The sequence below is a fragment of the Mixophyes fleayi genome, chromosome 5, assembly GCF_038048845.1.
Source record: "Mixophyes fleayi isolate aMixFle1 chromosome 5, aMixFle1.hap1, whole genome shotgun sequence".
NCBI lineage: Eukaryota > Metazoa > Chordata > Amphibia > Anura > Limnodynastidae > Mixophyes > Mixophyes fleayi.
In genome coordinates, this window is record NC_134406.1 from 219,459,522 (window position 1) to 219,485,573 (window position 26,052).

At 40.0% G+C, this 26,052-nt stretch overlaps 1 protein-coding gene across 2 annotated transcripts in view; it reads left to right on the forward strand.

Annotated features, from left to right (window-relative positions):
* MAPRE2 (microtubule associated protein RP/EB family member 2) overlaps nt 1–26,052 on the forward strand; it is a 124,120-nt gene that overhangs the window by 16,329 nt on the left and 81,739 nt on the right. The window contains exon 1 of one of the 2 annotated variants that reach the window (XM_075213489.1): nt 22,353–22,825. The exons of the other annotated variant lie outside the window; for it this stretch is intronic. Within the exon in view, the coding sequence (XP_075069590.1) occupies nt 22,707–22,825 (119 nt within the window). The 5' untranslated portion in view covers nt 22,353–22,706. Of the gene's footprint in view, nt 1–22,352; nt 22,826–26,052 lie in introns of those variants that run through there. 2 annotated transcript variants of the gene reach the window in all.

Here is a 26,052-nt window from a genome sequence, read left to right on the forward strand (position 1 = left end):
GATCGGAAGATAATAGAGTCATAGCTGGAAGATAACATGAAGGCTACTTGCCATAGCTTTGATCGCACACAATGATAAAAAGGAACTTCCACAAACTATACGACCTGCCTTCAGTTCAGCAGATATCATGTGTCCAGTTAATGTAGTGGCTACAAATCCCAGGAGGTTCCTGACACAAAGCACAGAAGAAGAAGAATAAAGATCATTAATCCATAACCTCCATTACTTGGCAGTTTCTGGAGCACTATCCTGAAGTAGCTAAGCATATTGAATATAGACTTCACTTTTCCTTATTGCCCTTGCATTACTGGCCGTAGAATTGAGAACATAATTATATTTGAATGCCTGCATGGGTTTATACCCTGAGGCATTTGTACATCAAGGGATGTCCAAAATTATTTATTGAATAATTCTCCTTTTAAACACATTTATGACTGAATATAATTCCTAAAAGTGACTATCCCAGTTAAAAAAACATTTAGGACCTCATTCCACTTATATTTTTAAAGGTATATACAAGTATGAGGTGAATGTAAAGGGGCATAACTGCCGTTATTTCAAGTGACAAATAATTGAATTGCACCTTGTAATTCAACGTGCACATATGTGTCATTGGAGAGTACCGATTTCTGCACCACCAAGTTGTTGTAGGGTTCAGGTCCATTTATGCAGCTAAACAGCCATGCAGGATCTTTCAGAATCAGGGACGGTTAGAACGTCAAGTACTTTGAATGATTGAAATGTGCAAAGACGCTTTCAGAAATGCTTTACTCTCACCGTGCCTTCGAATTTCTCACTTCCACTCACCTTCCAGCCACTTTCTCCCATGTTTTTTTAGTGTGTGGTTTACTTCAGTCTCGGAGGAAACCGAAAAATCCCATGAACATGAAACATCTGGAATGTCTCTGCAAAATAGAAAGAGCACAGCATTAAAAGCTTAGCCAGACCCCATGCACTGTAAAGAAAGATAAATCATGTTTCTGTGGAAAAAAATCCATCCCTGTCCACCAGAGATTGAGTTTGGGAGATGCTCCCGTTTATATATTTACTTTTGACTTGTGTGCATATTTTAGCTGAAAGAACATATTGTTCTTGCAGTAAGTTGGGATATTTTGAAAGTTCTTGTCCAGCTACAATGAACAGATTAAGCTAATTATAGCAAGGCATCCACCAATTTAAGATCTTGGCATCAAAATAAACTTCACTTGGATTGAGGCTGTGGTGCCGCTAGTTATGAATTAGCAGTGGAAGTGTCTGGATATCCCCAGGTCGGTGTTCTGAGGACACCACACATGCAGTCACTCTCCTCCATAGGGACATTGGTCAGTGGGGTTACCTGTATCATTAGGTGGGGCAGTGGGCACAGCTACAAATAGGTCAAATGAACAGTATTCCCAGGACTACAAACAAGACATAACTTGCACTTTGTACGTACAGAATCCTACAGTGTAGGTTAAGGAGACACAGGGAACCTGGGCACATCTGCTGTAGCCAAGGACCTGCTTCTAGAAAGCCCATACTACTGGGATCCATCTATGCTAATGATACATTAAAAACCCGTATTGGTGGACATAGCAATGTAGGAATTTGTTAATATTTTTAACTAATATCCAGAATTGATGATAATTTGCAAATCACTATTAATTTTTCTGCTGGTTTCTAGTATAAATGATAGCTTCTGCTCGCCGTGTCGGTGTTGTAGCTGCGTATTCCACTTGCACTTCTCTCGTACTCTTGGATCTGCCGTCCAGTTGTAGCTCAGTCTCTGTCACCTCATGGGTGAATTGGCAAATACAAGCCCCTGCACATGCAGTTTAAACAGTAAAGTTTGTGTAATACAGTTACAGCAATAGTAGCGGTGTACAGGTACCAGTTGAAGTAATATTGAGCACCAGACCACGTCTCTCTCATGGATATAAGCGATGTACCTTTTTATTTGCTACTCTTACAATATGCTCCAGCATAGTTATTAGTTATTTGGCATTATAAAACACACCTCTGGTCACAGAAGCTGTCATACTTGCATGATGCGTCTGCCATTCTATCTCTTGTCTCAGCCTCTAATATGCTTGTGGTCACACCCTCTGTCTCCTTCTCCCCACTCCTCCCTGTCTCAGGCCACACTTGTAAAGTAGCAAGTGGGAGTCTCTCAGAGCTGATATCTATGAACACACTGCTCAACATATCCTGCCTTGTAATCACTCTCACCCCCACCTCTCTGCAGCTTCTCTGGGCCTCTCGGAACTCGGGCACATTCACTCACATAGCAGCTAGTTACTGATCAGAAGGCGTAATAACTCAGACTCAATCAGGTACTCATCCTGAAAGATCAGCGCTCTCTCTCTCTCGAAAGGTAAGCTTAAACCCAAACTCATTGGACTGGCAAGTCAGTCAGGTCTTGCCAGTAACCCCAGTAATGCCCCCTGGGTGCCATATTTACTCACACCTCACGGGGTGTCTCTGTTTGCACTCAAGTGGCTATTAAATATTGAATATATAGAATTGTTTAAAACATCTACTTGTGTTCAAGACATTCCAGCTGCTCTGACTTAAATCTAGTTTTTCTTCCATCATTCGCTCTGAATCACATACTACAATGGATTGGCAGGAGGGCCAAGCAGAATTGTCTGACTTCTGGAAGTTTTTAGAAATGGATGGAAACCACTCACTCAAGAAAAGTTGACACATTTCTATGTTTTTCCACCATAAGGCAGAAGGAACATTAATTTAGTTTTGAATAAATAGGTTTCTGCTGTCCTATTGTGGAAAACGGGCTGTTAAACTTACCAGCTCCTCCTCTATATGTATAACACACATTCATTCAATGACAGCAGTCACAGGACTTCAAAAGGTAAAACTGTCACATTGTTGAGGCAGCAACTTCCTACATTCATGAGAATGCGACCAAGACACCAGTGATGTCACTGGAGCATGGATAACAAAGTGTCTCATGCCTTAGGGAAGACTCTGGTTCCTACAAAATGTAGCTGATGGTAGGTTAGCCACTTTCTAAAGGTGACGGGCACATCTTAATCATTTTAACATTGTGGTGTGCACCAGAGAACCTTTATCAAAGCTCAAAATGTTGATGGCACATGAGATGTATTGGGTGGATCTAAGGTAATCAGAACCTTTTAGGTTAAGTGCCTTTATACAGTCGCATAATTCTGCGGGAGGTTACATAGGTCATACTCAGACATGAGGACTTACAGAGTTGGCGAAATGAGTAACCCTTTCTTAATGGCAATAGTTATTTTTCTATTTGACCTTCAGTTTACTTTGTTACACGTGGAACCATTTACAAAAACAGAAATGGCTTATACATGTGCTTTATAAAGCTCTAGAACAGACCTGCAACAGATTGATGTAAACTCATGTATGTTTATGTGTTTTAAAGTGGAATTCCTGGCCTCTTGTTTTTCCCCATTAGACTATATCCAGACAAAACATAGATAGGGGCTGTCTTACTTTTTGTGTCATGCATGTGCTTTTTATTGAACTTTTAAAGTGCAGTGACTAATGGCTCCAAATTAAAATCATCATTTTCTAGGAGTAAAACAAAGAAGTAGCACATGAGAGCTTTTAATTGCTCAAGCGGTTTTTTAAAAGCCCAGTAAATTCTCTCCTCATGAAAAACATATTTGAGCAGGTTCAGTCATACAGAGCATTTTAATCACTCATTGGAAGCTGCAATTGAAAAATGCTGCACATTTCTAGCTGTAATAAAAACACTATAAAAATTAGGCATGAGCACTTCTAAGTCTGTTTTCTAAAAATAAAAATAGCATTCATATACTATTTTATAAAATAGTGGGAAATTTAGTGTAAATGATCCTGTGGTTCTGCCTTAATTGCACACGCTATCTTCATATTCTGTTCCTGGATACGCTCGTTACATAATCACATGCTTTTACACTTTTTCTCTTATGATACGCCTCCTTCAGTCTGTTTAAACTAATTTTTTACTTCCATTTCTCAGGGTTCTATATATAATAATTTTTGTATCAAGACAGTATAAACTTCATAAACACAATGCAGGTATATATGTATAAAATAGAATCTTTACTTGTACAATAATGTACTAATAGAATTGCAACAACATAAACTTGCACATGTAATAAATACACAGTATATAAAATTCAACATAGATCATACTTGCCAACTTATGGCAAATATGATCCAGGAGCTGCAGTGGGAGAGTGGGCGTGCAGGGGGCGGGGCTCAGAAAATCGCATCATTTTGGCCCCGTCCCCATGACGTAATGGCGCAAAAAGCATCATTTTAGAGCGGGGGTGGGGCCAAACGCGCGATTGCTGGTGAATCGCGTCATTTTGGTCCAAATTCTGCCCGATGCGGGAGATTGCCATACTCTCCCGGGAGTCCGGGAGACTCACCCGAAATGTGGGAGTCAGTTGGCAAGTATGACATAGATGATTATATGTGTGTAGGTACAATAACCTATATTACTAACTTCTTGCTAGTTTTGTAACTTCCTAATGTAGGTATGTCTGCATTATCCCCCCCTTACATGTAGTGCAGCATATATATTTATATATTATGTATTATATTTATTTATATTGCGCTACACACACACACACACACACACACACACACACACACGAGTGTATGATATATATGATGCATACACACCACTGTCTTTGTACACATACTCTAGTACTCATACACATAGAGCTACTATCTCGATTTACAACTCTCATTAAGCACAATACACACTTGCCAGTAAAACAATAAAGCTTCCCTGTACAAAGTCACTACTTCGCAAAGCATGGTATGAGGTTAGCTAAGCAGATGTCTTTATGCTGGCCATCTATCTAATTGCCTGTTTTATACCACTCTGGGTATGTGGCTATAAAACAAGTACAGTGTAACTTCTTTTTAACACAAAACCACGTAACAAGTCTATTAAATAACAACAGTGTATTAAACACTCAACCTTTTGTACCTATAGCAACAAGTCCAGTGCTTAACTTCTTACAACACTGATATTATCTCACACAAAAGCCTTTTTGCTAACTTCCAAACAATATCACTTAACTTATCTCATACACAAGCCCTTTCAATCTTAAACTACAACACTCGTCCCATAGCAGGGATATGATTGTCTATTGTATAGGCACAATCAAACTCCTAAAGTACGTATTAACTTTAAACACCTAGGGCTAGATTTACTAAGCTGCCGGTTTGAAAAAGTGGGGATGTTGCCTATAGCAACCAATCAGATTCTAGCTGTCATTTTGTAGAAGGTACTAAATAAATGAAAGCTAGAATCTGATTGGTTGCTATAGGCAACATCCCCAGTTTTTTTTAAACCCGCAGCTTAGTAAATCTAGCCCCTAAACTGCATTACTTCGGCTATTTCTCTTAAGCACGCTAACATTCACTACAATCACTTAAAAGTATCTTTCCCATCTGTCACATAACAATCTTCACTTACAATTTCAATTCCTTCCAAACAATGTAAAACAACGATTATAAACTCCCAAATCTCCGCAATATTCTAACATCTGCAAAGCAAAGGCAGCCATTTCACTACCTTTCACACTATGTACTTAGTGCTAACTAGTACAGTGCAATCTTATCACATACTATTTAACCAGAGTCACACATTTTTAGCCATTTGTAAACCAAAGATGACTAATGGCTACATGATTATATTCCATTCAAACTTCATGTCATTACTGACCAAACTTCATCAAATTATGTAATTTTACCCAGGTACCAGCCCTCCTTTGTTGCCTTACACCGCAGCTACTATATAATCCTTAAATACTTGCTTGCACATGAAGTCCTCATATGGATGTGTGAGAGTAAGAGTAGAGGGCCTAGCCATGTGTGTGTGTTTTTACAGATATTTAACGCTGGGCACACACTAGAGAAAATTTCTCCTGATGCAACATCTTTACGATTTTGCCAACTACTTAAAAAATAAAAAAATTCCTGATCAGCATGCCGATTAATGTGTACACTCTAAACACATTTTACATGATTTACCTTCAGATCAGAGTTCTTCATCTGTCATAACCATCGGCTGAAAAGATGTTGATTCTGCACACTCCATAGAGATCTATGATACTGTCAGTCACGAGTGCATACACATGGCAGAATTGTTCTATCAATGAGGTTTTTTTTAGTCCAGTTTAAAAATCAAATGAAACGATACTATGGGATTTGTAATGATCATTTATTGTTTCAGCTTGCAAACTAATGTGCTATCGGACCAACCGATTGTTTATCGTCTGATTGACCCAATAGTTGGCTGAAAATACTGTAGTGTGTACCCAGCCGAAGGCAAGGAAGAAATCGTGTCACAGGGGGCTGGCTCCCAGCATTTGATATGTAAATGTAGGCAGCTTCAAAGGCCAAAACATGTTTCTCTAGTTAATGTGGGGGAGGAGAGTTATGTCCAGTTACTTGTGTGAAACTTTGGAAGGAAAATGGAATATATAATAGACTAAATATAATCTTCATTTAGTGACAGAATTGTCTATACTAATGAACAATCATTTAATTTATGTGTGTCTCTCTCATACATTGAAATGCGCACACATCATGTAAGCTGTGCACTATTCTTGGCATATGAATCATAAACAGAAGATTCTCACAAGATTGTATGTGTGTATGTATATGTGTGATATAACACAAACACACACCACAATGCATTTTTAAGCTCCTCCTGCACGTTGACTGAAATCAAACATGTTAACATGCAGCAGTATTACAAAAAAAAGCTTTATAATCATGCAAATCCCATTGAAACCAATTAAATGGTAACTAATATTTCAAGTACAGTTTAGGGAATAAAAGCAAAGGTTTGATTGGATGCCTCAGTATGTTTAATGCATAAATAAAAAGAAAGTGCAGTTGCTTTTTGAGACTGCAGTTACACGAATCTATGGAAATGAATAGCTCTTGTTTTATAAGGAAGTTTGAAACCCTTTTCTTATGTTTTTATATTACAAAAGATGAATAATCCATGTACCTCAGCTGGGTTTTTAGGGCCAGATTTACTAAGCTGCGGGTATGAAAAAGTGGGGATGTTGCCTATAGCAACCAATCAGATTCTAGCTTTCATTTATTTAGTACTTTCTAAAAAATGACAACTAGAATCTGATTGGTTGCTATAGGCAACATCCCCACTTTTTCAAACCCGCAGTTTAGTAAATCAAGCCCTTAGAGTATGTCCCAGACCTAATGTTCTGACCTTGTTTGGCTTCAGCAGTGGAAGGTTGGTTGTTCTGGTCAGTCATAGAAAAAGAAATGAAAAGAGGGAAAGCTACACTCCACAGAGACAGTATGGAAATAAAACAATGATGTCAATGCCATTGACATAATTGTAGATATAGCATACAGTTCAAATGATCACACTGTTGCCAGTATATTTCCAGTTACTTTCCCTTTGGTACACTTGAAATGCTGCTTTTCTCTTGGCTGAGTTGAGTGTTGAATGAACCTTTTGCATGTTTTATAAATGCATGTTCTAGTTCTGTCGGCGTAACCTAGTTAGAGCAGATAAGCATTTCATCCTTTTATTTAAAGGACTACATAACAAGATATGTTTACCATAATTTTTGTTTAATTTATGGCATGTTTTTGATTCTTAAAGTATAATGTAATCATTGGGGGTTTTATTAGCAGTCAGATTTTGTAAATCTATCCACATGTAATTGTATATAATTGGTTTATAATATTTATAGAAGTAAATGTCATTTTTATCTGAGGATACGTAGAACTTAAGCCCATGGTGTTAGGTGACCGGACCATTGCTGTGACCATAGGAATCTGTGATCCTGTGATGTTGTTATTATCCACTATATAGCAGTAACATAGAACGCAGCACAGAGAATGTTAATAATTTATCATTGATATCTATTCCTGTCCCCTGAAAACTATACATTTTTTTATCACACGAACACAGTTTTTTTTTTTTGTTTTTTTTTTTGTTTTTTTTTTTAAATTGAAAGCCTGAAAAGCAGTGCTTTCTCCCAAGTGGTCGAAAAAAAAGTGTGTGACTTTAAAAACGTGCACAAGGGTGCGGTGCATGGCCCTCCTTGAGAAAGGAAGGGCCCTAGTCCCCGACCCCCGGATCCAAAAGGACCCTTTGGGGGCAAGGGTCTTCAGACCCCCTTCGCCGCAAGGGTAGGGGGGTCCCTTTGGCCCTGGGATCCACCGAGGCTTCACCCAGGGCTTGACAGATAGTCCACCCCCTAAGGGGAGGACCTACGATGTCTTCAGGGAGGCCGGAGCCTCAGGGCCACACATCCCCCCCCCCCCCCCTAGATCTTTCGGGGGGAGAGTCCATAAGGGCCTAACCCGCACCCCTAAAATCCAAGTGAAAAAAACATAGAAAAAAGTGAAGTGACAAACAGGTGAGAAAAAATAAATAGTGCCGTGCAAAACTGCCCCAGTCTTTCGGCCGAGATGTTAAAAATTGTTCCTGCCTAGCCAAAAGGCCGGGGCAAGGAAGAGTGTGTGACTAGAAAGTGAGGTCGTGCTACGTGCCATGTTTCAAGTGAGGGTCCCACACCTCAAGTGATTATGTCACCACTCCAGGGGCACTACTCAGGCTTTCTAAGCCACCGGCCTTCTGGCCAGACCAAGCTTCCCCATGGCCTTTTCAGGGCGGGCAGAAACCCCTACTCAGACAGGTACTCACTTGATCTTAGCCAAAAGGCAGAGAAGCGATTTTTCCACTATACTATACTATACTATGCCACAATATTATCCACTATACAGCAGTAACATATAACGCAGCACAGAGAATGTTAACTATCCACCAATCAGAGTGTGGAGACCTCCCACTACATCCTCCAATCGGTGTGTTCCTGGGTATGCCACTGCATAGATGTGCATGGCAGCTGAAGGTCAGGCACAGAATGCTGCCCGGCCAATCTGATTGTGTTTCATATAGAATCAGAGCGGCCAGGCGGAATACTCTGCCTGACTTTTTCAGCTGTCAGATATATCTTTGTAGTGTGTGGCCACAGGCAGCCGGCTAGGAAACATTCAAATTGAATCAGCACAGGGGGCAGATGCCAACCTGTACACCAGTCCAAACCTGCTCGATCTCCCCTCTCTGAATCTGCTCCTGATGCTAACCATTGGGCCATCATCTTCCCATATGTGAATACTCCCTAACTCTGCCTGCTGTAGAGTATAAATACAATCTTGAGTAGAATATCTGGGCAGTCTCTGAATGTATCCATAAAATGTTCTGCAATCGAGTTCAGGCACCATGGATTGAGCATAATGTTTTATCACTTAATATGATAGCAATTCACATTCTTCTCTTTTCTTCCATGCCATGTACTGCTTGCATGCTCTGATAGAGGAAACACCACAACCCTGCTTAAATTAGTGGAAATTGGCAACACCATCCAAACATTTGAAACATAATTGTCGGCAATTTACCACAATTAGTGGCTCATAAAATACATCAGTTTGAATGCACCATTGATGAAGTCGCTGGGTGGTGCCTTGTCTGCATCATTTTCTTTTTTACGAATGGGTGTGGGACTATGTTAAATATCATTTTCAGACATAAATTTGTTACACCTTTAATTTTCCAAAACATTCAGAACATTACCTATTTATTTCCTCAAGACTCCTTTATGTAACTCCTTCCTTGTGTGTGTCGTCTCGTAATAAAAAATAATTAGCTTGTTTTTATTAAAACAAAACTATATTGTCTAATAGCATCATAAATACTATACAATAAACGCTTTATACAGTTTTCCATTACACATTTCTTTGTATTTGGTTTAAACCTTAAGTACCACACCTTATGGATGCTGCAAAAATCTTACCGCAAACTACTACTGGTACGTTTCCCAGCACAATATTATGTCACATTATGTTTTGATAAGAGCGGACATAGTAACAACCTCTCAAGGCGAAGGAGGTGCTGGCTCTAAGTAAGAGGTTTGCAGACACATAGCGACAAACCTAAGTGTAGGAGCACACTGAACACTAAGGACACAATAGGAAGTATGTGTATATTAAACTCTGCATTTTTATTCCATTCAGTTGGCTGAGTATAAAAATTGTTGTTAATGGATGAAAATGGCAGAACAATATATGAAATTAAAAAGGTTAAATAAACATCCCCCCCCCCAATCTGTTTATGATTAACACTCCATAATAGCTCTTTATATTTTTTTTTATTTGTACTTACCCATCGCTATGTTCTAATCTGCAAATGTAAGGATTTATGTTTAATTTTATGTGTGCAGAGGCACTGCAAACTATATATTGCCCCAAGAAACCACAATTACCAGCTATATATTGCACGGATTCCCAGTGCCAGCCATATACTGACCATAAATAACCCCATTGCTATCCATATTTTACAAAGAGATGAACTCTATTGCTAGTCATATGATGTGCAGATATATTGCTATTCCCACCCATACATTACATTGCCAGTTATATTTCCCAATACTGGCCATATACTTCATAGATTCCCACCAATTGCCGTCTAGAAGTCCCTCTCCCACATTGGTTCTATATTGAATACATTCTCCCCAGTCCAACTGCTTTGTCATATTTTGCAAAGAGATTTCCCTATTGCCAGTCTCTCTCCTTTGCCAATCACCCTCCCGCAGCACTTACCTGAGTCCTGGCATCCTCCCAGTGCCACCAGGCTACAGGCAGTGGAGGCGCTACCACTGGGTGAGAACTCTGATTTCTGAAGGGTACAGGGACATTAATTGATGTGTGCTAAATGCTCCTAGCAATGAATGATCCTAGCACTGTCAGTCAGTGACAGCAGAGGTAACAGCAAATTTGGCTGTCACCTCTGCTGTAATGTCAGAGGCTAGTGTATTGCACACTATTATATTCGTGTTAGTGAACACACAAGAGCAGTGTCTTTATTAGATCATAGCACCAATCTAGAGTGAACGCCAAGTTTTCTGCTGACACTTAACAAGTAGCAGAGCTATATGAAATAACTTTGTATGTAATGGCTGGGAGTCAGCAGTGATACTATGAGTCAGACCTACACATGGTGCCCAAATGAAAGAAAATTGCTCTCAAACTGACTCGCACATACAAGAAAAACAATCCTGCCACAAGTCCAGAGATTGAAAGAACGTGTTACACACACAACATTGCATCTTTAATTTTTCCCCTCACAAAATTAAATTGGACTAAAACTGCTGACGTTGCTGAATTACCAATTGTTTGATATCTCTACAAATAAATGATGTCTCCCAACATTCAAATATTGAGCCTAAACTGAAGACTGATCTACCAAGCTATACCCAAATGATGCAGAAACCACACCCACATTTTCTGGTGTCATGTCCCCAAATTGCCCCTTCCTGGCTCAGACTTTATAGTGTTGGGGGTTATACCGTTATAGTATACTTCCTCAGTTTTTACCTGTGATATGCACAGATTTACCTATAAATAAATGGTGCACTCTCTGGCTGGATCCCTCTCTCATTCTTGTACACAGAACAGTGTCTGTACTTCTGAATATACAATGATGAGCATTAGTACCCCATATTTATTCATAGCAGATCTTTGCAGTAACAAACAGGCTTTCAGAAAAACATCCCTTCTTTAATAACCAGTATACAGCATATTGGAAAGAGATCTAGTTGTTTAGTGGTGATGCAAAATGACTGGTTCATGACATCTGTGTGGTTCTTTAATTCAGGGTAAACTAGGTATCATAGTGGCTATCGGTCCCCAAACCATTTAGTGTTTTTTTCAGAGTTCTGAAGGTGCTGTGAGGTATGGTTCACATCAGACTACCTTGTTTCAGCAATTTAGCAGCTATGCTTGGTGGATTCTTATGTCTTCAGAGCCTGATTAAGGGTTCAGGTTGCCTTAGGTTAATATGCTCATAGTACCCCCTCACCTTGCACGAAAGGCCAATATGTGGTAGGTAAAAATTAATTTGTTCTGAATTTTGTGCCTCCCCCCAACAGCCTTACACCCTTGAAAGCAGCTTAGCCAGCCTATTGGATAATCATGCATTTCTTATTCAAGTTATCACGAGCACCGTGATATCATGTAAGGCAATGCGTAAGTATACATCATGCCTAGCAATTAGCTAATTACTTTAACTCTAATAAGTAACTGTAAATATAAAGCAAGTTACTTTAGCATAAGATAAACCTCTGCACAGACAGAAATGCTCATGCACAATGAGTGCAACCCCAGATGAATACCCTAAAATGCATGCTGCTGCTTTGTCTTATATTATTTTCAAAACTATTCTGAATTAGAAATGTATTCATGTATGTGATCATTCTATCCTGTCGTCAGCACTACTATCTCCAGTACAATCTAATAGTAGCTATCAAATATTATATATATATATATATATATATATATATATATATAATATTTATTTTTTTCCTATATCATTATCATTTTTAATGGAAATAGCATACCCAGCAAATCCCAGTGTAGTTTTCAGGGCTATACCCTAATGTACAGAGGGTCAATTACCCTACTATCTGACCTGCTGGAAGCAGCAAGGGAAGGATATATATACATATATATATTATATTATATATAATTAGCTGATGTATCTGGCGTGGCCCGTATTTAAATCTTCATGTTGTTAAGTTAACAATGAGTTGGATGTAACTGTCAACATTTTAAAAGTAATTCGCAGCTTAGAAGAACTTCCAGTGGTGGTGTTGTTTTTATATTGAATCTTATCCAAATCCATTCAGTAGAAGGCCCAGAACAGTCTCCCACCTATCGGACCACAACATATACTATATGGATAAAAGTATTCAGATGCTTGACCATTACACAAACAGGAACTGAAATGACATTGTATTCAAATACATATACATTAATATTGAGTTGGTCGCCCTTTTGCAGCGATAACAGCTTCTACTCTTAGAAAGCTTTCCACAAGATGTTGGAGTGTTTCTGTGGGAATTTGTGCCCATTCATTCTGTAGAGAATTCATGAGGTCAGGCACAGATGTTGGATGAGAAGGCCTGGCTCGTAATCTCCGTTCCAGTTCATCTCAAAGGTGTTTGATGGGGTTGAGGTCCGGGTTCTGTGCGGACCAGTCAAGTTCTTCCACGCTGAACTCATCAAACCATGTTTTTGTAGTCCTTTGGAATAGAAAAGGGCTTTTCCTCAAACTGTTGCCACAAAGTTAGAAGCATAGCATTGTCCTAAATGATTAATGATGAAGCATTAGGATTGCCCTTGACTGGAGATAAGGGGCCTAGCCCAAACCCTGAAAAATAGCCCCATACCATTATCCCTTGTCAGGATTCCCAATAAAAACCACAGAGAGAGCGTAGTGAAATGAAGTGGTTTTTGTTATCATCGGATACACAGGTTTCAGGTTGCAGTACGGTAGGGTATGGCAGAAATAGCTAAAGAACACAGTGGATAACAGATGCAGAATGTGGTGGTTCGCAGGACTTTACCACGAAGTAGTGGAGATGGCACACAAGGTGCTACGGTCTGCGGAGCAAGGCACTGATGAAGATTTAGGGAACAGGTAGCAATAATATGCAGAGCGTTACCATAGGATAGTGGAGTAGACACAGAGGCTAAGATGATCTGCGAATAGATGTGCTGGAGACTCGAAGAACAGACAGCAAACAGGAGCCAGGGACCAGGCACAGCAACACAGGTAATTGCAACATATGATCTGGCAAAGGTTGCTTGGGACAGGCAGGCTTATATAGGCCAGAAGCAGGTGTTTAAGCTTCCAGCAATAGCGAGGCAGGTAAGAGCAGTATAAGTACCACAGTGGCCCCTTTGGTGGACAGTGGTACTACAGGCAGGATTCAAATATATGCAAAGGTAGAACAAAGTACCTTTAGACAGGAGCTGCAGGATGCAGGTCGTGACAGTACCCCCTCCTTTAAGGGCGGATTCCAGAGGCCCAGTTTACCAGGAATGGTCAAAAAAGTCAGTCATAGTCCAGAATTGGGCATGTAGTAGAGGAGTTTTCGTGCAAGGGCGGAAAGGGTATAGAAACTACGCCACATGAGAGTTGAGACCCAGAAGACACCTTCTCCTTTTGCTTTCTGTTTGAGTCTTTTTAGGAACACAGGGTTATTCAAATTGAATAGAACATGTAGGTAACTCTTTGGCAACTGGAGACAAAGAAGATGGCACAGAAGACATGCAGGGTGTACGACTAACAGGTGCTGGAGCAAATTCCTTGATCACTGCCTCGGAAAAAAAAAAACTGTAAATCAGAAAGAATGGGATCTCTGGTCTCCATAAAGGGGCTTGCCCATTCCAGAGCTTTTCCTGTGAAGTTTGATAACCGGTAAAACACTTGCTTTCGTTGGGTATCTAGGAGGTCAGGTACTGATGGAAAATAAGACATACAAAACTTTAAGCGCATCAAATTGCTGAATATCCCCATTGAAGAAAGGTGGTTGGAAGTTTGGAACAGAAGATGAATTTGGTTTAGCACGAGACTTGGTCAGCTTGGGTCTTTGGGTACTCGGGCAGGACACCCTTGGCAGAAGATGGCCCGGACTGGGCGGGAGACTTGGGAGGAGGCCCGGACTGGGCGGGCGACTTGGGAGGAGGCCCCGACTGGGCAGCACTGTGAGAGAAGCCTCAGTGCAGACAAATGGTAACTTGGGCTGAACCGCATGGATTGTCAATATCTCTGGAGATGACTAGAGGGACAGGACCCTCTCGGAAGCAGACAATGTCTCTGGAACAGAGACAATGGCGTGAGACTCTGGACCGGACGCAGTGAATGGCAGAGGCTGACACCTCTGAGCAGGCACCTGAAACTAGCGTATTAAACCTCATCTCAATATAGAGACATTGAGAGGTGCCGCTTGTACAGATACATTTATTTGTTCCCTAGGTGGATCCAGTACCCCATTATTGCAAGATACAGTCTCTGGAGGGTGTACTGCAGTGATAAATTATTTTTCCAGGAAGAAAGTTATCACTCCAGAGTTTGTATCGGCGCAAAGAGTACTTTGGAATGGAAACTGGAAGTTGTTTAAGCACTTTAATTTGAGAGTGTGGCTGGAGAATGTCCACTTGGAGTATCTGGAGAAGGGGAATTTCAGAAGAAATAGTAGCCATGGTCTCAGGATGTTGAATGCTGAGTAAATCCAATACCCTCGGAATCCTCAAAACAAGTGTGGAAAGCGTGCAACAGCAGGCTCAATTTATGGCCAGATCATACTGTCAGGATTCCCAATAAAAACCACAGAGAGAGTGTAGTGAAATGAAGTGGTTTCTATTATCATCGGTTACACAGGTTTCAGGTTGCAGTACAGTAGGATATGGCAGACATAGCTAAAGAACACAGTGGATAACAGATGCAGAATGCGGTGGTTCGCAGGATATTACTACGAAGTAGTGGAGATGGCACACAAGGTGCGACAGTCTGCGGCGCAAGGCACTGAAGATTCAGAGAACAGGTAGCAATAATATGCAGAGCGTTACCAAAGGATAGTGGACTAGACACAGTGGCTGTGATGATCTGTGGATAGATGTGCTGCAGACTTGGAGAACAGGTAGCGAACAGGCACAGTACACAGGTAATTGCAACAGATGATCTGGCAAAGGTTGGTTGAGACAGGCAGGCTTATATAGGCCAGAAGCAGGTGTTTAAGCTTCCAGCAATAGTGAGGCAGGTAAGAACAGTATAAGTACCACAGAGTGGCTCCTTTGGTGGACAGTGGTACTACAGGCAGGATACAAGTATATACAATGGTCCAACAAAGTACCTGCAGACAGGAGCTGCAGGATGCGTGTCGTGACCATACCCCCTGCAACACATTTCACAGTTGACATAATGCAGTCAGGCAGGTAACATTCTCCCGTCATCCGACAAACCCAAACTTGCCCATCTGGCTACCAAACAGAGAAACGTGATTCGTCATTCCACAGAACACGTTTCCACTGCTCCACAGTCTGTGTGCTTTACACCACGCAATCTAATGCTTGGCATTGGCCTTGGTGATGTGAGGCTTGCATGTAGCTGCTCGCCATGGAAACACATTCCATTAAGCTCCTGCCGCTGCACAGTTTTTGTGGTTACATTAATGCCAGTGGAAGTTCTTATCTTTTCAGCTATGGAATCGGCAGAGCGTAGGCAACTTTTAGGCACCATGTACCTTAGCATTTGTTGACCCCGCTCTGTGATTTTATGTGGTCTTCCATTTTGTGGCGGAGTTACTATTGTTCCTAAAGGCTTACACTTTCTAATATCACTTATAGTTGACAGTGGAATATCCAGCAGGGATGAAATCACACAAACCGTCTTATTGTGAAGGTGGCATCCTATCACAGTACCATGCTTGAAGTCACTGAGCTCTTCATTTGCTAACATTTGTGATACAAAATTCTGAAGACTGCATGGCTAGGTGGATAGTTTTATACACCTCTAGCAACGGGTCTGATTGAAATGCCTCAATTTAATAATTAACACGTGTGGCCAAATAAATTTTGACCATATAATGTATAGGGGGGTGTATTTTCCTCTCTACTGCCAAGGGTGCCTTTTTTCATATAGACATGTGCTATCAGCAGGTATGAGGGCAGGCTACCCTGGCCAGGGCCAGATTAAGGGCCGCATGGGCTGAAAATTATAAAGGGCCTACCCTGAGAAGTGCAGTCTCACTGGAGGTGGGTATTTACACACACTTAGCAGGTGTTCAGGTATACCTAATAAAGTGGACAGTGAATGTATGCATGTAAATATATCTATTTACAAACATACATTCACTGTCCACTTTATTAGGTATACCTGAACACCTGCTAGTTGATGCATATATATCTAAGCAGCCATTCATGTGCCAGAAACTTAATGTATAAAAGCATGCAGGCATTGGCAAAAATTGCAATTGTTGTTCTGACCACTCTAAGTAACCTTTACTGTAGAATGATTGTTGGTGCCATACAGGTTCTTTTAGTACGACAGAAACTGCTGATCTCTTGGGATTTTTTTCACACGCAACAGTCCCTAGAGTTTACAGAGAACGGTGCTCAAAACAAAAACCAAAACCTTCAGTGAGCGGCAGTTCTGTGGATGGAAACACATTGTTAATGAGACACGTCAGAAGAGAATGGCCAGCCTTGTTTCAGCTGACAGGAAGGTGACAGTAACTAAATTTTAACCATATGTGGTATGCAGCAGAGCATCTCTGAATGCACAGCACATCCATCCTTGAAGTTGATGTGCTACAGCAACAGAAGACCACATGGCAGCCTGGTGACCGCCACACAATACAGAGGGCAGCCTGGTGACCGCCACACAATACAGAGGGCAGCCTGGTGACCGCCACACAATACATTCTTCAAGTGTTCATACATCTGAGCAGACTTCAAACTTAAAATAGTCAAACATAGTTACCTGTCAGTGGCACCGGGGTCTAATCTCCATTTGAAAAAGTTGGTAATTTTGTTGTAAGAAAAGGAACTGATCCCTATGCTAAGACACACTGGCCATTCACAGATGTATGTTATAATGTCACATATTGCCTGTTGTCACATATCCTCTTTTAAAAATAAATTGTTCCTACCTGTTGTGCTGAGCGGTGTCTCCCCCCCCCCCCCCCCCCCCCCAGAAACCAGGGACACCGCGAGCAGGCGGTCCATGAAACCACTCCACACTGCTCATCGCCCCAAACTCCCCTCCATCTCCCCATGCCAGGTGCCCTCACACAAAGAAATAAATAAAATAAAATTATTTTCCCTCCACCCTGGCTGGCCTGGGCCTATTTCTGTGGAGAGGCATGGTACTGCAGCCCCATCATGCCCGTTGTTAATCGGGCCCTGACCCTGGCTGACTGTGTCTCATGTCGGGGAACTCAATGGATCAGTTAGATTGCTGAACACAAGCAAGGAATATTTTGCATTTATTACTTATTTATTTAATCCAACCAAACACTGAACTTTAGTTTTTGGTAGAAATAGATTTCTTTTCAGTTGGTATCTAATATGGTAGCTGAATAAAATATTTTATTTTTGAGATAAAAAGTAAATATATTCTCACAAAGAGACCAATTTAAATAATTTTGTTTCAGATTATGTGTTTGTATACTAGATATTTGCATAAGAACATTTTTAATTAAAACTCATGATTGGAGCCCTCCATTATTATTAGTATTATTTATCATTCATCATTATATACTACCGAAAGATTCTGCAATCCTGTACAGTAAGATAATTTTATTCAGGAACATCAGTTCCTGCCCCAGAAGACGCTATATCTTATTTTACATACAAGCATCCGGAACACTTGGAAAACCCACAAGAACAGTTTTTGGGTTTGGGTTTTTTTGTTTTTTTGTGTGCAACACAGATTTATTTTGCAAAAAAGTATGGAAAAATAGACCACGCCCTCTTTCACACCATGTTTGGCATTATTTGCATTATAATGAGTGATGAGTGATTATTTGTGCTCGTTTTGCCATGTCGGTGTCATTTTCTTTTCTTTCTTTTTTTTTTTTTCTTTTAAAAAATGAAGACAATTGTGTTTTTCTTTTTTGTTTGTTTGTGAATACTAACTCATGGATCTGTATAATGTATGCGATGCAGTTTAGCCTTGTAAGCGCTACCAGCTTTTTGGGATGTGTTGGAGCACTGAGACATGAGTAATGTGTTAGTCACACCTTCACAGCACCACATATACATTCGTATATGAAACAGCATGGGATGGTTTAGTAATATGTAGAGGTTTGCACCGGGGGAAAAAATAAACATTTGCACATTTTCCAGATTTGCCGTAATCCATTCTCACTGTAAGCTTTATTTTATGGCGGGCATATCAAGCTAGACAGACCACAGCCAGTGAGAGACCTGATAAGTGGGAAGATCCACTGAATGCTTTTTCAGTTTCTGGCACTTAGCCTGGACCGTAGTGGAAAAACTGTGAACATGTTGACTGGTTTTGTTTTTTAGTATCTGCTAAGCACAGAACGGCCACAACTGCAAATTATTTCTGTGTCCCTGTCTGTTTGCTGCTGGGAAGCATTTGTAGAGGGAAGTAAGTGATAAAATCAATCATGATCTATCATAGGCCATTTTTACAGTGTGTCAATTAAATATTTAACTATTCAATCATTTGTGTCTTAAGTGGTAAGGTAATGTATACTCTAAATGTATTAACTCTTCCGTTCCAGTGGATTTCTTCCCACATTAGAATCGACTCATTAATAATTGGTAGTGTTACTATTCAAATTACTCCAGTGTGACTCAAAAAAATCTGCGACTTGAAGCATAAAAAAATGAACCTGGTGAAATATATTATGAAAAAGTACTATTCACTGTCTCCTGTACAATCCGTTCGCCTGGCATATAATAGAATCCATGTATAGGGACGTTCGGTCGTAGTTTAACCTGCAGCTAGCTGTGCTGGATTGTCACAGGATTACAGAGGGCGTGGTAGTGAGGAAAAAAGGGCATGTGAGTACTACCATTTTATTATGTAATGTCCATCAGCAGTACCTAGTTATTATTTTTTATTCTTTTTGTTGTGGATCTCTTTATTAAATGTAGCAGAAATGTTAAAATTGGTTTGGTGTACTATGTACCGCTGATAATGAAGGTTCTAAAGACCTATGGAATGGATGTCTGTAGGAACTTTTTGTTTTCATGAGTATTTGAACAGAAACACAATAAATGTATTGTTCTTCTTCTTACTTGTACTTTTCTGCACCGTGCAGTAACAATGCTGCCTCCGAATGCTTTCTAAAGTGGAAGTTGTAAATAAATTGTAAATATCACAGAACCTGTCTCATGAGCAATGTATTTGTAAATGATCTATATAACCAATTCATATGAGCCTGTTTCAGGAAACGTGATTAAATGATCTTTACAACCAATTTATATGCATATTTGGGCCTTTATCATCTTTTGGGCCTAAGGCAAATGTTTCAGCTTCCTTGGACTTTAACTTGGACCATTCATATTTCCCTCAATCAAGTGTGCGTTTTCTGTCCAGATTAAAAATCATATCGAACAAGTTGGTCATAAAGCTGGTGGACTGATTGTGGAAATTCTAAAAGTTGCTACACAGTAAATCTATCATTATATGTTCACCTCTGAGACCGGGGTTTTTTCTATACAGTGACAATGGCATAACTTTGAGATGATGTAGCTAACATTCCAGCAATCATTAAAGCTTTAGGACAGAAGATGGTAACCTTTTAGCTCTCCAGCTGCGCAGTGGCAATGCATGCTGGGATTTGGAGTTCTGTGCAGTAGTACTCATGTCAGTGTGTGAACATGAAAATAGAAGTTCCTGAATGAATAATTTCAGGAGGGAAACGGCAGCACAGTCTTTTGGTTAGGTGATGAAGGTGAATGTTGCTTCTTTTCAACATGTGGTTTCCATCCTTAAACTGATTATCTATTTCTAGAATTAAATTTTTTGCATCTTTATTTTACACATTTTATTGTGTTTTTATGTAAATTATTTGTAGCGTTTACAAGTCTATTAATGTGAGATGGTGTGAGAGGAGGGCTTTTCTGAATAGACAACTGAGAAGTGTTAAAAATGTCCTTATGGGGCATGCATACACAAATAGTATTATAGTTATTTCATGAACAGAATGCAGTAATACACTGTATCATTCTCCAGAATATATAGCCTACAGACCATGATGCCTAGGACCATTTTGTGAAGGGGAAGCTAAGAAAACATTTTTGTTGTTTTACTTTTTGGCTGGTCTGTTTTTGTGCTTTGGCATAGTTAATGTGCACTTACAGTCAGGGAGGTCAATGAAGAGCAGTCTGTCGTCCCAAATACATTCACACACGGCAACGCAAGCGCTCCTCGAATGCATGTGCAAGTTCTGGTGGACATAAGATCTTTGGAACCAATGGTTTCCATTCTCATACCTGTTTACATACCTTTACTAGCATTAAAAAAATGCTAATAAAAGCATGTATTGTGATGCAAGTGGGGTAATGGGCCTAAATCTTTCCATATACACAATAATTTAGCTGTCCTATTTTGGCATCCTAAGCTAACCTTAACAAATTTGCTTTACAGAGAGGATCCAGAATGACAGTCTGTTCTGATCTTTAAAATTAATCAAAAAATCTGGGTGACTGATTGCAGCAGTCTGCTAGTATGTGCTGTCAGGGGGTGACTTTACCTCATGGGTGGTGAAATTGCACATAGTTCTTGCAAGTCAAAGTGCCAGATGTGCTCATCTCTGGCACACTGAGTGTGTGTATGTTGCAAAGCCTGGATTTGTGGAAAAACATATAGACCTGGGCCTAGGGCAACAGAATGCAGACTTCTCCATGTTTATGTGATTACATTTTACTTTTTGCTTATTCCAACAAACCTAAAAAATCAATGTTCACTTACTAGCAGACTACATTTATTAATTTTATATAGGCAGTGTATAGAACGTGTTGAAGCTTGGGGCCATGGACTTCTGAGGAGATGGAGTTGGGAGAAGGGGACAGCACACCAAAATTGGCCTAGGTACAACAAGTTTAAATCGCTCCTCTACACTGCACATACTATCCTTACACAAAGCACTAGTACCACAAAAATCAAAAATGTTGCAATTAGAAATAAATTGGAGGAAATGAGTCATAATTATGCTTTTGATTTGTTTCCTGTTTATTTATACATAATTGTAGAATTCTTTGTCAAACACCATTAACTAATTATATATAGTTACCTTGATTAATTGAGTTTATCACATACTCTGCTCACAGAAAAATAGCAGTGATAAACACCCTCTCTAATTGGTGTTGTATGTCTATTTGGTGCTATCATTCAATATCGAATATGTTTGTACGGGGTACATTAAAAAATCTTCCTTTTTAAAGACACATGTTTGTTTTTTTCCCACTTGTCTCAATTATCTAAGTATACTCTGTGTGCAGTGTGTTGGGGTATAAATCTCTGAGTGAGCATATGCAGTGCATTCTAATAGCACAATTTTAATGATGCAACATTGAAAATTGCAATGGCTGCATGCAGAGTTATGTAGCGATGTGTGGATGTTAAATGTGCAGAGGACAGTATTAGAAATATGCAACCAAGGATGCATCAATATGCATGATGCTGCTTTTAAGCTGTTATGTATTTGTTCCCCTTGCATGTAGAACAGCCCTCTCCCTGCTAGCTGCATAGTGCTTAAGAAGTGCCTTGCAGTGAATAGATCTTTGTGTGCACAGCTGCATATCAAAGAGCTGAAAGGAAATGGTTAGAGGAAAAGCTGTTCTGTAGGCTGAACTGCCTTGTTTCAGTGGTGCAGTAGAGAAAGGGAGGAGGAAGAGTTGGAGGGGTGTGTTGGATGGGAGAAAAGGAGGAGGGGGGAGTTTTTTTTATTTAATCCCTTGGTGTTTTACATGCCAAATGTAAGCTTTTCTTTTCTTTGCACTGTATCTTGTGTGAGTGTGTTTGTAGTATTATTATATTTGGATGCATCGGTGTGAGAGACCTGCAAGTGTGCATTCTGTGGGTGGGTAGAAGGGAGCTGATGAGTTAGCTGGTTGCCATGGCAAGGGACCCAGTCATGTGACCAGGATGCTGCTCCAGGCTGTTTTGACGTCAAGCTGTAGACAGAGCAGAGAGAGGAAGAGAGATCCGTGGCAGCAGCAGCAGCAGCAGGGTCTCAGCCTGCCCCTAGATTACAATCTGTAACAATACATACAGGACTCCTTCAGCTCTGCATTTATTCTCTTCCCTTTTAATCCTGTGGAATCATTCTTCCCCCATTGCTGGGACAGCACCAATGCCGGGTCCTACCCAAACGCTGTCCCCAAATGGAGAAAACAACAACGACATCATTCATGATAACGGGAGCATCATTCCCTTTAGGAAGCACACTGTACGGGGAGAACGCTCCTACAGGTAATAATGACTAGTGCATTCTCTCTGGGGTAAAGCTGGGGGTTATTAGTACTTATATATATTTATTTTTTATTTTTTTATTTTTAAAACATTGTATCAGATATATAATTGGAATGTTATTTGGGTGTAAATCATGGATGTCAGTGGGCATGTCCTTGCAGAGACAACAGATTTAACCCTCTGCAGGCTCAGAGCTCTCACCAGCTACGCAGGGTTTAAATATCCATCAGGCGTGTGCTGGATTTGGCTCTGCGTTTTGTGTTGCTGGAAGGTTATGTAATTGGAAAGCAATAGATGCCTGGTTACTGTAACAAGAAAGGTGCTAGCATCCTCTACAGCCGCCTGGAGAGGCAGCTGTAATGTTCACCTTGCAACGTTAAGGGGCTTTGACAATTATATAACATTGCAGAGAAGCCATTTTTAAAGTCTGTGTAATGCCTTGCATTACACATTATTGTATTATTATTTGTTTTATATTTCTATTAAAGCCAATGATTATATAAATTGAAAGCCACTCTTTGGATTATTGATTCATTGATTTAATGAATCCTTATTAGCGTTTACATTTTTATTTGATTTCTACAATGGAGTGAAAGTGCATGGCAGCAATTGTAAGGTCTATCTTGCTGGCAGCATGAAGCCATTGCTTTTTTTTTTTTTTTTGCCTGATATAGCTGTCGGAAAACGGAAGGAAATAGTCAAGAGACAGAGACAGCTTGTGCTTGCTCTGGTGTTCACAAAATAAGAATCCTTACTGGGCTAAGCCGCAGCCTGCAATGTTAAAAGCCAGATTGATAGGGCTTTGTAAAGGTCCAGCTTTTCCATTGGTGGAAGTCATGATTGTAGAGGTCGGAGGGTCATGGCTTTACTTAACCCCTTCTTTCCCAAAGGACCTTTCACTACATTGTATTCTTTGTTTCAATTCAAGACTAACAATGTAGCTAGCACAGATTTTACTTTGTCAATGCATTGGTTCATTATAATATTTAGAAGATTTATTGATAAATATATACTATCTTATATTGTTTTGTATAGACGGATAAGCATATTTATGTCTATAAAAAGCAATACATAGACAATCTGTGTGTAAATCTATTTATATTCCCATTAAGAACATATGATTTGCATCAGTGCCTCTCAGAAGGCTAGCAGCCCTCGCTGCAGTCTGGTTTTACTACATATTGTTTGGCTGGTGGCGTGTTTGTCACAGGAAGGTGAGCTTGCTAATGTGGAATAGAATCTCTGAAGAGTGATGGGAGGCTGGCTTCTATTTCTCCAGTGCAAGCTGTGTTTTCATGTAATATGTATTGTCATCTCTAATTATGTTCAATGTACAGTTGTTTAATTCATTCAAATAACTTAATATTGAATATTGCATACAGATAGATAACTTCACTCTAACTGCAGTACTTGAACATTTGCCATTTTCATGTCTCACAAACTGTGCAGACACCTGATTTTTACCACATTGCCACTCACTTCAATAGACCCTAAGGAAAGGCATGCTGTAGGGGAACATCATTTAGTTTTTGGTGTTATTTGGTAGGTTGGGTGGTAAATTGGACTGCTCATGTTCACATCCCTGTCCATAAGTAAAACTAGTAATTGTAATATATTGCCCCAAATATTTAATCTGATGACAGGAAAACATAATAATTACAGGGGTCATGCATTAATGGATTAAAATAGGAGCAGGTGGGGCTGCAGCTTGGGCCTGGAAAGGAGGCTTACTCTGTACCATCCAGTCTGACAGGTGTTTTATTAAAATGATCCTAACACCATGGTCATTAAAGAGACAAAGAGGGTATTTGCTCGGGCCCACCAGAACTGGGCCAAGCTACTGGACTTGGTGCTGAAGAAGTCTTAGTAGGAGAAAAATTATCTCAACCTTCCGGTCTTCTCTTTCAAGCATGTTCCATTACAAAGATAATTTTAAAATTTCTTCAGTCAAATAAAAAAATACAATACCCCAATCATTACTTGATGGCATTTGACCTAATCTTTTACGTAGACCGTACATTTATTCATGTTCTAATTCTGAACTTACTGGGAACTTAGACGTGCCATTAGCCAAATAATGTTGTGTTTTTTTGTTAGCTCCCTACAGTTTTAAAGCAACCATGCTTGGGGTGATGTGTTTGCCATGGGTTGAATACCAGGTCCAGTGGGTCTTCCCTCCTCTTGTGCATTATTGTCCCACAATCTAGTTACTTATGTCCCATAGGCAGTATATTGCTCCATCCCTCAAGCTTGTATTCTGTCTGTCCTGCACATGACTGCAGTCTACCATGTTACTTGTCCTCTAGATGCTGTCATGCCAAATATGTCATACTATAGTTGTCTTGTTATATCTTGATATGCTTGTTATGAGTACCCGCCTCATCATACCTACTGTATGGCGCTGCAGAACTTTTGTGGCACCACATAAATTATATCAATATAATTATCCTTTTGAGCCCATTGAGTTACAATCAAAATAATTAAGTTGTATATAGGCACTTAGACATTTAAGCCAATATTATGTACAATGGCAAATTTCTGAAGTTTTCCTAATGATCCTACAAACTCACGTTTTGCTCCACACTCCTATGAACAAACCATATTATGCCTGGTTTCTGCTCCAGGTTTAGTGCTAATTGCTGCACTGGGATGTGAACAGAGCCAATGATGGACACACATTTTGCTAGTTGGTTGGTTGACAATTAAGGATTAAATTGGATATATTTGGCGATTCAGGCTTTGGGCTGAACAATCGATTGCAACAGACAGCTGGCTGCACTCTTGCATTTTTCCACGCGTCAGATGATGACCTCACATGTGTACTAATGTAAACAAGTTTTCCATTCTGCCATTTCAAACACAACATTCTTATTTTGATTGGCCATCTCAATTCTTTATGGGACCAATCTGCTCAATTACAACTAAACTGGACAACAAATCTGCAAGTGTATGGACAACATGACGGCCATTTTGGTTCAATACTAATTAATCTGTACTTTAATATTACGATTTTGGTTTTAACTGGAAAAGTCCCCACTGAGGGCTTTCCTGATGATGTTCATTTAAAACAAAAAAAAAGTTAAAAAATCTGACTTGTCAGTGAAGCTTGCAAGAGCCTTGTAAGTGGTAGATGAGTGCAGGAACTTCACCACAAGCAAAGCCATACCTCTCCTTGAGTGGATCTTCAGTCTTCAGTGTTTCTGGTAGAGGCCCATCGGTCTCCCTTA